This window comes from Enhydra lutris, unplaced genomic scaffold (genome assembly GCF_002288905.1).
Source record: "Enhydra lutris kenyoni isolate GAN:26980312 unplaced genomic scaffold, ASM228890v2 scaffoldscaffold34, whole genome shotgun sequence".
Lineage (NCBI taxonomy): Eukaryota > Metazoa > Chordata > Mammalia > Carnivora > Mustelidae > Enhydra > Enhydra lutris.
Window position 1 is genome coordinate 2490695 of NW_019154118.1, and position 16271 is coordinate 2506965.

Sequence of the window (16271 nt, forward strand, 5' to 3'; positions counted from 1 at the left end):
ACATCTCAGGTTTTGTGACACTGAATCCATCCAGCAAGGTGACCTGGAGCGAGAGCAGCTGGGAGGAGATGAGAGAGAACTTTTGGGATTATAGTCAGAGGAAAATTTTGGTGCCAAGTTAAGAGGTGGGTGGGAGAGAATTCCTGGTGACAAATTCCAGTTCTCCATATGGTGGTGGTGATGATGCTTATTGCCCAGCAGAATTTTAGAGATTGTCCAGGTCAATGTAACTCAGACTCTGTTGCTCAAAACCCACAATACAAGTACATTTTAAAATGTCACCATACTACAAGTGCACCCGCCAGAGCCTGAGAACTCCTACCAATAAATGAACAAAGTCTGGACTCTGTGATGTCATGATACTTTATGAGAGGCTTACTCTTTATGCCAAGTGACCATATATCACAATGATTATGCTTCTGATTAATATGATTATGTTTTATTAATTAGGATATTAATATCTGAAGCCCATCTACATAGCTTGTTAGCCATGTGGTACAGCCACCATTTTTCCTCCCGTGAAGAAATTTTTACAATATAAATGATACTGTGGTCCAGCATCAGCTGTTTATGGGCACAGGGCATATAATTCTAATTCTTTTTCTTTACCTCAAGTTAAATTGTTACTAGTAAAATCATATCCAAAGTCTAAATGAGGACAAATACATTCAATTATGTAATATTTGGTGTGTGATTCTCGAATAGCTGTAATATTTGTGAGATTGCAGGCTAAGGGTTGGAGATACAGGAATATTTTTTATTATTTATTGAATAAATACTTATTGAAAATCTACTATATCCCAGGAACTTTATGGATGCTGTTGATGGAGCAGGGAACCATGAAGGAGGCAGGAAAAGATTTAGCATTTTCTTTTCTTTCTTTTAATATTTTGTCTATTTGACAGAGAGAGAGCACAGGGAGAGGGAGTGGGAGAGGGAGAGTCTCCCCATCAAGCAGGGAGCTCAATGTGGGGTTTTATCTCAGGACCTTGAGATCATGACCCAAGCCTAAGCCAGACATTTAATGGACTGAGCTCCCCAGGCAGACCAAGATTTAGCATTTTCTACTTTGAGTTTCTAGAAAAGACTAGTAATAATCTTTCTTCTCTATCCATCCACTTCTTTTTTTTTTTAAAGATTTAAAAAATCTTTAAGATTTTATTTTTTTATTTGTCAGAGAGAGTGAACACAGGCAGACAGAGAGGCAGGCAGAGGCAGAGGGAGAAGCAGGCTCCCTGCTGAGCAAGGAGCCCAATGTGGGACTCTATCCCAGGACCCTGGGATCATGACCTGAGCTGAAGGCAGCCGCTTAACCAACTGAGCCACCCAGGTGTCCCTATCCATCCACTTCTTAATCTAATAAAAATACCTTCCTAGTAGAGGTGTTAAAATAATAATATTAAATTGTGAGGTGTGTATTCTGGTGTCCAACATACAATAGGTTGATGATGTTGATGATGATGATGGAAGCCACTGTTAGTTTTTAAATGTTAGTTGATTGATCTGTCCCTGAGTGGGTCCAGAGATGGAACTTCTGACCTGAAAAAATTCATCCTTATACTTCTACTAATCATTAACCATGTACAAAATGTTATTAGCACAGGCAGGTTTATGGCAGCTTCAGGGAACTCTGCATCTTCAGACACTACATATCAATATTCAAGTCTCTCATGCCGAAGGGAAATCAAACAGAACACAACACTAGCCTCCCCTAGACCCACTTCTCTATCCAGTAAGAGCTGCACTTTTTCTTTTCTCATTTACTTGCAGGTGCGCTTGAAAGCCTGGTCACCTCTGCTTTCTCCACTTCTTGTATTCCGTCCTACTCAATCTCGGCACCAAACTTCACAGCCCTGGTGGAGAAACCGATTCTACCAGTGTCTCTACCATCTTCCATTGTGCAAGACCAAAAGCCTGATTGTCCATCCTTCATCAGCCTGAATTCTCTAGTATCTGACACTGTTAACCACTCCCTTCTTCCTGATGAGCCTCCTCCTTGATGCCTTTGAAACAATCAATTCTTGATTTTTTTCTTCTGTTTTTCTAGTAGCTTGGCAGGTTCCTTCACGGGTTCTTCCACTCATCCCTTAAATGTTTGTGTTGCCCAGAATTCACATTAACGCTTCATTCCTTCTCGCTCTACTGCTCTTGTTGACTGACTTCATTAGTATCCAGGGCTTCAGCTCCCACTTTTATGGAGATGATTCTAAAATCGATAACTGTAAACATTGTCTCTTTTTCAGGCTCAAAACCCAAGTCTCCCAATGTCAGCAGAAATCTTTACTTGGATGTTTCACCAGCATTTTCCATTCGGCAGTTACATTGATCACCCTCCTCTCAGTGCATCTCTTCTTGCTATTTCTCTCATTGGTAATATCATCTGCTCAGCTGTCGACATCAGAACCCAAGTGGAAGCTTAAGTCCTAAAACTTAAGACTTTAGGATGGAATTTAGGACTCACTTCCTTTGAGCAGCTTTCCAACACCCCAAACCTAGTTTAGATGGTCCAACTCTGAGACAGTGAGGCATCCTTGCATACTGTTAATTTAAATCTTATATTGTATTACTATATCTGACTTATTTGCCTTACTAGACTATAAACTCCTTGAGGGTAGGTAATGTGTCATATTGTTTGTATCCACAGGGTCAGCAAAGTGCTGAGATGTTCAATTAATATTGGCCAAAGAACCCCCAAAAGCCATGGCACAACACTGAATGATTGAATGAAGTTGTTAACAAAATAAGCAATATAAAACAAATTGCCCAATGAGATAAGATTGTGCGTAACCAGTATATAATATAAAATACAAGTTCTAGTTCTTCTTTAAGATCCGGAGAGATCAGATTCATTTTAGCAGGAAGGGGATGGAGTCCAGGTAGAGTAGCACCCTGCTTACTGAGCACTTACTATGTGCCAAGCCCTCTGCTAGTATTTCATATAAAACTTGTTCAGTTCTTCAAAGATAGAAAACAGTGTTAATGTTGCCCAACTAACCATTGAGGAAACATGGCCTCAGAGGAGCCTGACTCATTGCTCAAGGTCTCCAGCTCTTAGGTGGTGAGTCCAGATTTAGAGCCAGACAAATTGACAGGTATTCTCTCCTTCATCCCTGAGTGGAGTGATCCATTCTCCACCTGTCATGGTGGAAGAAAGAGTAAGACCAGGGAGGACTAAGACTATAATTACTCCTATTGAACATTTAAAAAGCACATTTTATGGCTTGTAGTTCTCAATAAAATGTTTGTTTGCTATTTGATTTCTAGAACTATATAAGGTGCGACTATTGAGTAATGAGGCTGATTTAATTGTACATCTTGTGGAAATTGGTCCCTTCACAGGAGTCTCCATCCTTTCTAGAAGGAGGTACTTTAATGTGGTCGATGTCCTATGATGTCCCACCCTTGACAAGTTTGGGTGCCAGGGAAGAAATGAGAGTATGGTAAAGAGAGTCCCTGGTGGGGATGGGGTTGGACCCTCTGCTTCTCTGACTTTCTACGGACTATGGATAGTGGACATCAGTTCTCTCTCAGCCAATATTTGCTGATGTTTACTCTGTGCCAGGCTCTAGTCTATAGTAGAGGAATCTGGGATGAGCAAGACAAACATCCTGCTCTCAGGGACCTTGTAATTCTAATGGGAGAAATTTTGATTGTTGTATGTGTGTGCACACATCTACACACACACACACACACACACACACACACATTTTGAAAAGAGAGTAAAATAGGGGGATGATACATCTGCTGGATTCCACAGCTATCAGTAGATCACACTCTAAGTCTTTAGGAACACTCATTTATATATTTTTAAAATGCAAAGCTTGTGTGCCTTGTGTTTTTCTGTTGGCTTTGCTTGTTTAAGCTTTTGCTGTTTTTGTGCATCCCTTCAGCTGCTTCTGCTGTTTTACTTGCTTTGGTTTGGTTTGGTCAGTTTCAGTCATTTTGGCATGGAGAAGAGGGCTTGAACGCTCACTGACAGCTGCCATTGTGTCAGGCGCTATAATGGGAGCTTTCATGTGTATCATCTGTCTTAATTCTCACAACAAGCCTTTGAAGAAGCTCTTATTAACCCTGTTTACAGATGAAGAGGTACAAACTCAGTGAAGATAAGGAAGATGCCCAAGATCACAGAGCTCATAAGTGGCAGAGCTGGGATATGAAGCATGCATTTTAATTCATGCCCACCGTCAGTTCTTTTCACTAGCTCAAGCAAAGGAGTCCTGTGTTAGAAAGGATGTGAAGTGGTCTATGAGGAAAAAACAGATTAAGATACAAGTGACCTGAATCCCGTCCTCAAGTCAGCCAGTGATTAGGAAAACCTTTTGACATCTATTTGCCTCATTTGCCAGGGTGCAAAGAGACAGTGGGAAGTGAAGTTCCTCGTGCCTACCTAGCACTGGTCACATGGGCGGCTATTATAGGAGAACTGCCTTAGGTTTTACACAGCACACTACTTGTGTCTCATTCATAGTATTGTGTTCTGGCATCTGTTCTATTTCTTGGAACGTCACTGAGCCTAGAAATGGAAGACCTAGTCAGTTCTTACTTCTCTGATCACTAGCAAATATTTCTAGTTTATTACACTGCCTTGTCCAGAGGGCCCCGAGAGAGCCAACCTTCTTTCAGTCTAAGCTACAAAGCCTCCTCAATCGTTCCACCCTACTGGGTCCTTACTGATTTAGGTAGGTTTCTGTAATATAAATATGCATCATGCATGGGCTTCTTACTTTATGTTTGTTCTTCATGCACACACAGAGCAGCTGGGTACAATCTTTTCCCAGATAAACACAAGCTGTAAGTTTTCTTTATTTATGAATAACACACAGTTTGAAATTGCTTTTACAACCTGATACAAATTTCATTAGGTAAATTCAGACATTTCTGTTGGATCCAGAATTCCCTAATGGCCATGCTTTCCAAGCAGCTCCTCCATGGTGAAATGAAATCTTATTAATAACCACTTTTGATCCTTAGGTGATCTTTAGGTGATTTCTAATTCTAAAATGGGCTCTTTTTTTAAAAATCAGAGGAACAGCTATCCCGTATTACACATACACAAAACCTTCAGACAACTTGGGAATTTGCCTGCATTGTGCCATATAGTTTATCTGTCCTTGGCACCACTTCAGGAAAGAAACCTGTGGCATTGGAGGAATTAGTTGCTTCTGAAAGGTACTAAGAACTAACATTCATTGAGTGCTTACTGAGTGCCAAGTAGGACGCTGACTACTTTACATGTGGTGTTTCATTTAACACTCAAAATACTGTGCGTACTTATTACTATCAGTTCCTCTATCTACAGATGGGGAAACTGAGGATGAGCAAAGTTAAGGAAATTGTGAAAAGTCACATAGAAGTGCTTAGAGGTAGGATTCAGATGGACCCATTGTCCCTGTTCTAATCTTACTATGCTATAGAAGAGGGGCTTTCAGTTAATCTAGATTATGGCTGGTAAGTTATGGGAGATGCATGGCTTAAACCTGGATCACTGGACACTTCTTAAGGGTAAGTAAGCAGCATTTTCCCAAAAACGTACTGATAACTTCATGGTCTCATTCTCAATCAATCATAGAATCTACTCTCAAAAGCTGAGATGTGGCTAAGCAGAGGAAATCTACTAAGAGACAAATTAAATCAGTGAAATCACTTTAGGTTCTGAAGCTTAAGATAAGGGGGACTATTTCTAATGTATGATCAAAAGTGGGGGGAGGAGGTAGATGCAGGTTGAGAGTTCCATGGAATAGCATGCTCCTCACCCTGAAAGAATTTTACCACTTTTTTTTTTTTTTTTTCTTTAACAGTAAGCTTGGAAGCAGGTTTTTGATAAGATGCTAGTGTTGTCCTCAGTCCTGTACGGTAAGCTTCAGACTCCTTTCTCCCACTGCCAACCTAACATTTCCATCTGGCTGTCTCATGGAGCTTTTTATTCACTCTTTCAAACTATGCCTCTCAAAATCTATTCCTTTTGGAGACATCACCGTCCCAGGAAATTGTACCACCTGGTTACCAGCCAGAACTCAGGAGTCATCCTCAGTCCCTTGATCTTCCTCAATTTCAACATCCAAACTCTCAGAAAGTCCTAAACTGTGCATCCAAGATACACACCTTACGTTTCTATTTTTCTCCATCATCATTACTACTGCCATGATTTCTTTCCTGTTCCACTCTTGAAAATCTCCCTGCTTCCATTCTGTCCCCTTGCAAACCATTCTGTACCTGACAACCACAATCCATACCTCTCAGTCAGTTCACATCCCCTCCCTGCTTTAAGTTTTCCTAAGTTACTGCCCTGCACTGGATCCATGTCTGCCTTTTCTATTATAAATCATCCTGAATATCAAGATGTCTGTAGATCTGAATCAAAGCTCTAGTTTGGATATGGGGCATTTACAATCTCTCACTCATGTCTTTCCACATGTCACAAGTTGTTATCATGGGAAAGTGGGAGTTATGTTATATAATCATAATTTATGATTATGAAATACTTCCAATGTGGAGTGTAACACGTCATCTCATTAACTGGCATCCTGTATTAATCATGTTTTAAAAAATTTCTGTATTTTATGATGCTTTGACATCTGGGAGGCTTGCTAATTCTGGAGAGACAGCCCCGCCCAGGGTTAGCTAATTCCTGGAGCTAGCAAGCGCCTTGTCTTCAGCGTACCTTTTGCAGGTAAACCAAACAAGCAAGGGGCCACATCCCCAACCACCTTCTTTATCCAACTGCCACACAGCAAGCTATTTCCTCTGCCCTAACTCACCCCAGGAACACTAGAGACCAGTAGCCCAGGGTCTGCCACAATTACTCGAATAATCTGAGCCTAAGCTTGCTCAAGCTTACCTACCCAGCTTCACGCATTCCTTCTTGTAGGTGCTGCAACCAAGGCCCTGGGCCTTTGGTTTCTCCTGGCTTCCTCTGCTTCTTGACACTGACCGCACCCCAACCCCCCCCTCCCCCACCGGGTGGGTGTTTCCTCATGTGGCTCTGCAGGACATGGCATGCCCTCTTCTCTTGGGAATGATAAGTAATAAACTTTTCTTTCAAGGAAGCTGTCTCTGTGACTGTAAACACACCAGACCTCAAAACAAAATCTTGGGGACATCTCAAGTGCCTCCCCAAACCCCATGAGATAGGTATTGTTAGGTGCCACTCACATAGCTGAAGGGTTTCAGAGTCAGTATCCAAAGAGACCATCTAACTTCAGAATCAACATGCCCAGTCAGTACTCTTACTTTGTCCTCAGATATTTGTCTTCATATATGTGGATATACACTCAAGAGGGGTTTAACTGGGAGTCCCCCCATCATGGTACTCAACCAAACATTCCTTAGAAAACCCCCAATATAAACCACTTTAGTCCTTGTTTATTGTGAACCTCACCCCCTGTTCTCTTTCCCATTCTAAATTGGTTTGGCTTTCTATTCTATAAATGGAATACTGGTCCCTAGCAATGAATGAATTACACGTGAATGGAATCTCCCCCATGAAACTATAAACTGGTAAAGATTAGCATAAAGATTAGACCTTTACAGTTATTTCTCTGATTCACTAACCCTTCAGTTCAGTCATTTATTTACCCTCAAGTATTGAACTAGGTAGCCAGCTTACTGGAAGAACCTTCTCTAGGACTAGGACGAGGACTAGATCCTGTGCTTTAGGACTCCAGATACCTGTAGCTGGGGGGATCCAGTCCAGAAAAAAATTGGATACTTATCCCTTCTACAAAAGAAAGATTTTCATACATAATATTCAACCTACCTCTGCTTCTCTTCTTTTCTCATCCCTTCTGTTCTTTCCCCAACTGGACTTCTTCCCCAGTAATTTGTCCCATTTCAAGAAATCCTTCACAGACTGAGTTAGCATTTAGCGAGTGCTCCATTTGCATCTCCTGAGGAGCACTAGGACCAAACCAACAGATATATGAGGAGAGAATGTCACCTGAGCCCACTACAACCAAGTGGCAAGAGCTGTGTCACTCCTATGGCAGACTGACCCAACCCCATGCCACCATCCCCCAATGTTCAAGAAACAAACTCTGAAGCTGAAGAAAATCATAAGCACAGCCTCACATTCTCAGCTTCAGTCAGGCTAAAGCACTAAAAAAAGCATTTCCAGTCTGGTGATAATGGATAAGAGCATCTCAGAGTTTAGAGGATTAGGTACAATGTGTATACAAAAAACCCAGGTACACTCAAATCTTAAGGAAAGATGTGTGTCATTAAAACTGGCAGGTGGTTCCAAAAAAGTGGTTTGGCTGCTCTCTGAGGGCTGAGTCTCTCTTGCAGGCATCTTTTCTCCTTCCACCCTTGTAGCCCAAGAGCTTAGGATGAATGTTCTGCCCAATGCCTGTCTTTATTAGTATCTCTTTTCTGGAAAGGAGCCGATATGTGTTTTTCACTATGTTAAAAGAGATAAAGCATACATAGCATGACTAGTGACCAGTATTCTTTCTTCCTGAGGTGTGATGCTCTCATTAAAAATTTTAGACCTAAAAATGTATGTGGGCTCCCATTTTACAAGGGAAGATGGGGCAGTATACATAGTGCTCAGTCGCCCATAATGGAGAGCAGGTAGGATGCCTTTGTATCCTTAAACAGCTAAAGTAATGAATAAGAATTTCAAGCTTATTTTGAATTAAATTCCATTGTTCAGAGCCCTGCCTAATTTAACAAAAGGATCTGAGAAAGAATACAGAAAAGAAAATGTACATAGCAACCATTAAATTATGATATAGGGGATAAGCTACGCTTCTTAGAAGATATGAGATGGCTTCTGCTAGAAGGAACAGGAGAAAAGCCATAGGACAGGCCCAAGGAAATCCTGAGCTCTCTGGTTAAGAACTGAAAGAAATTAATCTAAGCCCTCAAAGAAACTGATAGGCTGGCTTTTAAGGATACCCTATTCCCCAATGCCCTATCCTCCCAATACCATTGTGGGGCCAATTCGTGTGATCATAAAGCTATAGATGGAGTTTATGAAAATCAACGCCAACACTCTTTAGGCTCTCCGTGTGTTTTCCCATCTCTTGCTTTTTTACAGTAAGATACTGGAGCATGGAGTAGCTTGGGGACTATTCTGTATGTTGTGCAGTAAGAAGAAATTCAGATTTGCCAGTTTGGGAGAGAGAGAGCGAGCAGGTCTAGAGCCATGAGTAGCTCCGAGGTAGGTCATCTGAGCAGAAAGCATACTTCATCTTTTTACAAAAGCTCCAGGGAACCGTGCCCTAAGACTGTAGCTTGGCCGGGTGGCAAAGGGCGGCAGAGTGGTGACCCTACACACACCGGTTTAGCTACCCCCGGGGAAATGATGTTCAGGGTCTGGCAACTTCTGTTTGGGCAAGGGGAGGAAAGGTGCTAGTGTCACTTTTCCATTTGCTGCTCACCCCCCACCCCATCCCGAGCTCCCTCTTCCTCACTCTCCTCCCTCCTCCACCCGCCTCTTGCAGGGGGAGCGACCGGGAGGGGCGCGGAATCCTCTCGCCTGGCTCGGATGTCTGGGGGAGAGTGGAGCCAGCTGCGGCGCCCGCCTCACCCCGGCGCAGCGGCACAGCCCGTGTAGGCGCGGCGCGGAGAGGCAGGGGTTAAGGTGGGCGCCCGCTCCCCGCGCCCGCCCGCCGGGATGAGCGCGCAGTCCGCCCGCTCTCTCGCAGCCAGCCCGGGAGAAAGTGGCGGTCAGTGATGGAGCTGCTGCCATGACAACCCCGGCGGTCGGGGCCCGCGCGCGTCGGGGCCGCTCCCGGGAGGAAGGCGGTGCGGAGGCCGGGGGCGGCCGCTGAGCGTGGCGTCCGCGCGTCCCCGCGTCCCGTGCCGCGTCCCCGGAGGAGGCGGGGGCGCGGTCCGCCAGCTCCCCGTGTGCCCGCATCCTGCGCCGGGCGGCGTTCCGCGGGCTGGCGACGCGGGCCAGGCTGGCCACCAGTCGCCGCCCGGGCTGCGGTGGAGGACGCCCACGGCACCAACGGATCTTCGGGCTGCGACGGCCACGTCCCCGCGCTGGAACTTTTGGCAGCCTTTGGGTTCCAGATTCGAGACTCGGGCTGGTCTATAAATACATCTGTACATGTGTGTGAGCTAATAAAACATTTTTCTCCTCTCCTTGAAGCAGCAGCCTTTTAGGACATCTCCTTTATGTCAGAGACACTTGCCTTGCTTCTTTGGGTTATAAACTTTTGATGCCAGACTCTGCAGAACGTGCCCAACTGAATCTTAAAGTAGCATCTTGAAGAGAGAGGCAGAGAAAGAGCAATCTGTGACCTTCATCCCTGCACCTTCCTTCTTCCTCTCCCTTCCCGGCTGCTTCCCCCCTCCCCAGGGGAGCGTCAAGAAAGCTCTTTTTGGATGCAGGAGGGGGCATCTGGTTCTGCTAGGCTGGAAAGCTGAGGCAGGATTTGAGGAAGAATCATTAGACTCCGGAGAGCCTGGACTCTTTTCTCCTCCTTCTCCCTCTCTGCTTCTGGCTTGCTCCATCCCTTTCCCGTCTCCCCACACCACAATACGAGACCCGCTGGTGTGCGGGGCGGGGGACGAGGACCGCGCCGCTACCGGAGTTCTGGGAAGTTGTGGCTGTCGAGGATGGGGGTCTGTGGGTACCTGTTCCTGCCCTGGAAGTGCCTCGTGGTCGTGTCTCTCAGGCTGCTGTTCCTTGTACCCACAGGAGTGCCCGTGCGCAGCGGAGATGCCACCTTCCCCAAAGCTATGGACAACGTGACGGTCCGGCAGGGGGAGAGCGCCACCCTCAGGTAGGGAGCTGTACTTCAGCGGGGGACTGAGCCCCTAGGATGTGAGGACGTGGGTTAAGGGCCAGCAAGAAAGCAGGAGAGAGCAGAACGCTTGGGTGGGGGAGTGGGGCATGCGAAGGGCCTTTCTGCAGGCCCGAGAGTTGCCCACTTGCGGACTGTGGCTGCAAACACCCATTTTCCTGGAGAGGTTTGTCATTTGCTCTGGTTTTTCTGGTCCAGGATCTGATATAGGACCCTAAGGTCCATGCTTGGGACTCCATGCATCCATGAGGCCATGGCATGGCTAGATTCACTTTTGCCCTGGCATCAAGATGAGAACAGAGCGCCCTGTAATTGCAGTACTGGGGGTTAGCCTAAGATCGCTGAGTGCTTTGGTGGTTCTCTCACAGGCCAGAAGGTATGTGATTAGGCAAGATGGTCTTCCGGATGGGGTGGCTTGCTCCTACCAGAAACATACCTAAAATGTCAGGCTCTGGAATTGCCAGTGCTGCGCCATGGCCGTTTATGAGTCTGCTCAAGACTTGGCCATCCATGTCAACCGTGTGTGGTGCTCCTGGGACCCCTATTATAAATTATGAGGGCAGTTTTATCTTTGCAGCCTCAGGCTAAAGAGAGGAAACATGTAGCTTTTATGCAACGACATCACTCCTGTGCGAAAAGCACAATAGAAAGCTTTTTGTTTTACCTTAATGAGTTACAGAGAATCACTTACATGCTCCAGGCAGAGGGGTGGAGATTGTTGGAATATGAACCTTTGGGGACTGGGCCCGCTGCAGCAGAGACTTTAATAAAAATGCAGCCACCACTTTCCACCAGCTCAGCAGATATCATCTTTTATCCCTTTAATGAGGCAGTTCTGGTCCTAGGAGACAGATTCAGGGACGTCCCAGCTTAACTCTGGCTCACAGTGTACACAGGCTGAATGCGTTTGCCCTGTCTATGACTTTGATGGTTATGTTGAAAATAAAACATGCTGTCCCAGATTCTGCAGCCAAAAGGCCTGACTTCTCCAAGGAACAGTTGAGAATGGGGCTTCCTTCCTGTTCCTTTGGCTGCCCTGGTAGAGCTCTCTCTGTATCTGGACAAGCTGCGCCCCCAGGAAAGAAAGAAAGACCTCTTGGGACACTGGTTATTCTTTCCTAAGCTCCAGGCTAAGGCTGGATTCTTGCCACTTTGGGAGATTCTTAGCTGCATCTCCTTTTGAGGAAGAGAACAGGTTTCACAGATCTGTCTGCTGGTGCTCGGGGGCCCCAGATGAAGAGAGATAAAGGGGTGCTAGGGACAGACTCCCCTCCCTGACTGCAGGAGGGAAAACCCTTCTAGCCCTGTGGGCCCTCCTCAGCCTGTCCCAGACTAGAGTGCATTATGGCTATTTCCTTGCCTCAAGAAGTTTTTGGAGCCTACTCCCTGAGAACTGACTTGTGGAATGCTCACTGGCAGCAGAGCTGTGAGCTCAAAGATAGGAGTGATACCCAGGCTGTGACACAGGTTCACCGAAGAAATGTTGGTAAATGTTAGCAGGTGTGAGGGGCTGTTGATGCTGCCACGCAGCTGTCTTTATCTTCTAATCTATTACTGGGGGCAAAGAGGCGCAGTGCCGAATAAGGCCTCCTTGCTAAACCTTCCAAATCTTTTGTCCCATTCCTGACCCTGAAAGTTAAAGCAGAAACTTAGAAACTCCAGCTTTCTGCTTTCCGGGATGCCGTAAGATGATTCCACCAGCAGAGGGCCAACTTGGCTCTGCCTTTTTTTTATTAGCTGCTGGCCTGGTTTCATGATCCTCAATTCAAATGTTCAGCAGCTGGGCTTGGTAATGGGAATGGGAATAAAAATGGGAAAAGCTGAATAGTTGCTTTTTGTGCTTTGTGGAGGGAAATAAAAAAAAAACCTTACACATGCGAGTATAACTGTTATCTTTTACCTGATTGCATACTTTTATTTTTTAAAAAAGTAAACATGGCTTGTGTTGATTTTGTCTCTCCTCCTCCATATAATTTACTCTGAAATAGAGAGATTCAGCACATTGTCCACATTTTAATCTCTTTATATTCTCTTCCTTTTTACCTCTTGTGTTCTTCTCTCATTAATTTAGTCTTCGTTCTTATCAGGTGATTCCATTTTACATGCTTTTGCCTATAATTCATTCTCTTCCCCCCCCCTTTTTTTGGCCTTTGTCATTTAATTCTTATTAATTTCTGATTTTTTTAAGGTTTTGATTTCACTCCTCTCACAATGTTTCTTAAAACAACATCATAATCTCCTGCAGCTTTCTGAGGGTCCCAATCTCTCTCTAGTTTTGCATGTACCTTTGTTTTATTGGCTAACAGCTGTGTGCCCATGTCAATGAAAAACTTATTTGTCATTGCTCTGAGGGAGAGTCCTGTCTTCCAGTCTCGGAAATCCTTAGCCTCAACCCCAGATAAATGTATCACGTTTTATGCTGTGTTGTATTTTGCTTTTGAAAGACTGTGATTCTAAGTATGGTCACACTTCTGTCTCCTTAAAGATGTTCCCCTGGGAATCCAGTGTTTGGAAATTTAGTGTTCTGAATGCAACAAATGTGCAGGATGTCTTGAAAACAATGAATGCTTCCCAGGCCCATGAGCCACAGAAAGTCTTTCCAAATGTGGTTACCTTGGATCAAAATCTCTCACATCCGTTTCTAAATCTTGACTGAAGTCACAAAGGAGGCCAGAGACCTAGTAGTAAAGCAGAGGAGCACAGGAAGTGGGTCCCTCATTTGAATTTTCCAAGGAGAAATTGCACGGCTTAGAGAAGGATGATGTCTTTCCTTGGAGATATCAGTTTTGTTTTGATAGGTCTTTGATTGCATTGAGGGACGTTAGGAAGTGATGTGCCAAAGATGACACTGAAGTTTCAAACGTAGATAAAACTCATTTTATATAAGTGAGGCAATATTATCTTCCTCATAACTACTTCACAGGGCTACTTGAAAAGTAAAAATAATTATTTGAATATTGAGTAATTTTGTCTTCTTGGAAGAGAGATGATATGGGAAATGAAGGTGGTATTCACTATGGCTGAATTATAGCTTCTATGAATCTGATTTGAATTCATTATTACAAATGGGCCCTCTTGGCCAGAATCATTTCATTACAATTATCTGCTGTTGGGTTAAAAATGTTCTGTGCCTTTCCATTAGATTAGACATGACAAGTATCTAGAAGTTCTATGTCTGAATCAGGAAAGGAGCCCAGGATGCTCACTGTAGTCAGTTGGGTCCTATTAAGCCATTTCTGTTGCATGAATGATAGCCAGGTGTGCTTTCTTCCTGGGCCTCAATCTCCTCTAAATTTGCTTTAGGTACTTAGTGGAACCACGTCTTCTGTATACATGAATGTTGTGAAGAGCTGCTATAGGATAGAGGTAGGGGTTGTTGCTGTAAGGGAATGGTCCACTAAACGGGATAAGTTCCCACTGACATGCTGTTTTTATGTATTTATTTATATATAATATATGGCAGGATAATCAGTTTTGCTCATCCAGGCTTGCTGACCTGGGATTATGCTTAATAACTCTTTTTCTGAAATGTCCCTGCATTTTCATTTGGAGTTCTGTGCTAATCCAGTTGGAACCAAGTATTTGAGGGTTAACTACTGCCAAGGAATAATCTGAGTTGCGGGATTTTCCCCAGCAACTGGGTCAGTCAAGCTCCCAAGGACAACGTTTTTCACTATTTTGCATTCACCCTCAGAAGCTTCTCTGTTTGTGAAAATTTGAAATTTCAGAACAGGCACTAGGTTATTAGAAACACTTTTGCCCATTGCAGTATTTAAGCTGCCTATGCTGAATAAGGTCATGGGGAAGGGCAGAGTCTTCACTCTTGGTCTGGGGAGAGGAAGACATAAAAGGACATGGAAGCAAGTATGTGCCTGTAAGGGACCCCTCGCACCACGATGCTGACCCGGGCTGCACACTGGAGTTGCCAGGATGCTTTTAAAAACTTGTACTGCCAGCCTCCCAGACCAATGAAATCAAATTCTCTGGAGTTAGGCATCGGGGTGGGCTTGTGAGACAAAAAGAAAATCTCCTCCAGTATTTCTATTGTGGAACCGGAGCCAAGAACCACTTCTCTAAAGCCCTGTCCTGCCCCCAGAGCATCTGAGCTAGCAGGTCGCCAATGACCTTAACTTCCCTTAAGTGTCTCCTGCATGTGTGCATGTACCTGACCACACACAGGCTGCCTTGTGCTCTAGAAAGGGCACTGGGTTCAGAGGCCTGGATTTGATTCTTATTCTACCACTCAGTAACTACATGATTTTGTGCACTTTGGTCCAACTGTGTGCACCTAGAACCAATATCTGCTCTAGGATATCAGCTGAAGTATATGGCTGATATACTTCATATATCAGCCATATGATGAATATGAAGTATACTGATGAAGTATATGGCCTTACTCTAATTACTAAGCAACGTGTACGTGCAAGTTGTCACTGGTGCTGCATGGGATTCCTTAATAACAACCCATAATACTCTCAGTCTTTTCCAGGTTTATGCGCTCCGCTTTTCCTCCCTTCCCCCCTCACCCCATACACACCTTTAAAATATGCTAATTTCTTCCCACTTCCCCTCAGTATCCTGCTTTCTCCTTGAGGCCCAGAATTACCCTCATTGGGTTCCAGTAACACTTGCTAAGTATCTCTGTCCCAGCAGATACACACCACAGACCTAGCATTTAGGTGTGGGTCTGGTTAGATGGGGAGCTCCTGGAGGTTAGGAGCCCTGTCTTAGGTATTGAGTACAGACATTGTGATGGACACAAAGGATTAAAAAATAAGTATCGGTTGAATGTTTTAATCCTTTTTAACAGGACTCATTCTCTTATCATCTATTATTACCTCTATAGCAACAAAGTGCTGATATCTAAAAAGTTCCATTCTCTTCCGAATACGAGGCTGGGACACTCAGACACGGTTGGTTAGAGATCTTGGAGGCCTGAGGGACTTTTGGATTCTACCTAACTCCCTTGCCAGAAGGGATAGTTGAATTCACCAGTGGGTCACAGTCTGATCTGAAACTCTGCGAAAGGCGCGACTATCCCTGAGGGCAAGATACTGAGCAAGGGAGGAGGATTGAGAGGAACATTCTTTGCAGCCAACAGAGTAGTATATTTAGACATGAGGCTGTCTCTGTGGAGATCCGCCCTGTGTAGACACGGAGATACAGGGAGCAAGGAGGCAGGAGGGGGAGACAGTGGCGGGGGTGAGGTGGGGTGGGGGAGTTGATATGTGAGCACTAGGACGAGGCTGCAGGATCCAACAGGCTGACAGAGCAGGACTGCCTGGACGCTAGCTCTCTCTGATATCACTGATTAGTTGGAATACATCTGCCTCCCCCAACACATAAGCCAGGTACCACACGCCAAGGAAGGGGAAGGAAATTTTAAAGCATTCATGACATATGCCCTGTGGGTTTCTGAATTGCTTTGGAAAATTCAGCCCCTCTTGTCATAAGCATTTTTGTTTTCTTTCTTTCTTTCTTTCTTTCTTTCTTTCTTTCTTTCTTTCTTTCTTT

At 44.6% G+C, this 16271-nt stretch overlaps 1 protein-coding gene across 3 annotated transcripts in view; it reads left to right on the forward strand.

The window, feature by feature from the left end:
- Positions 1 to 10569: 10569 nt before the first annotated feature.
- Positions 10570 to 16271, forward strand: part of LOC111153862 (opioid binding protein/cell adhesion molecule like) — a 510446-nt gene continuing 504744 nt past the window's right edge. For all 3 annotated transcript variants that reach the window (XM_022513132.1, XM_022513131.1, XM_022513133.1), the window contains exon 1: positions 10570 to 10736. In XM_022513132.1, coding sequence (XP_022368840.1) covers positions 10570 to 10736 — 167 coding nt within the window. The remainder of the gene's footprint in view (positions 10737 to 16271) is intronic.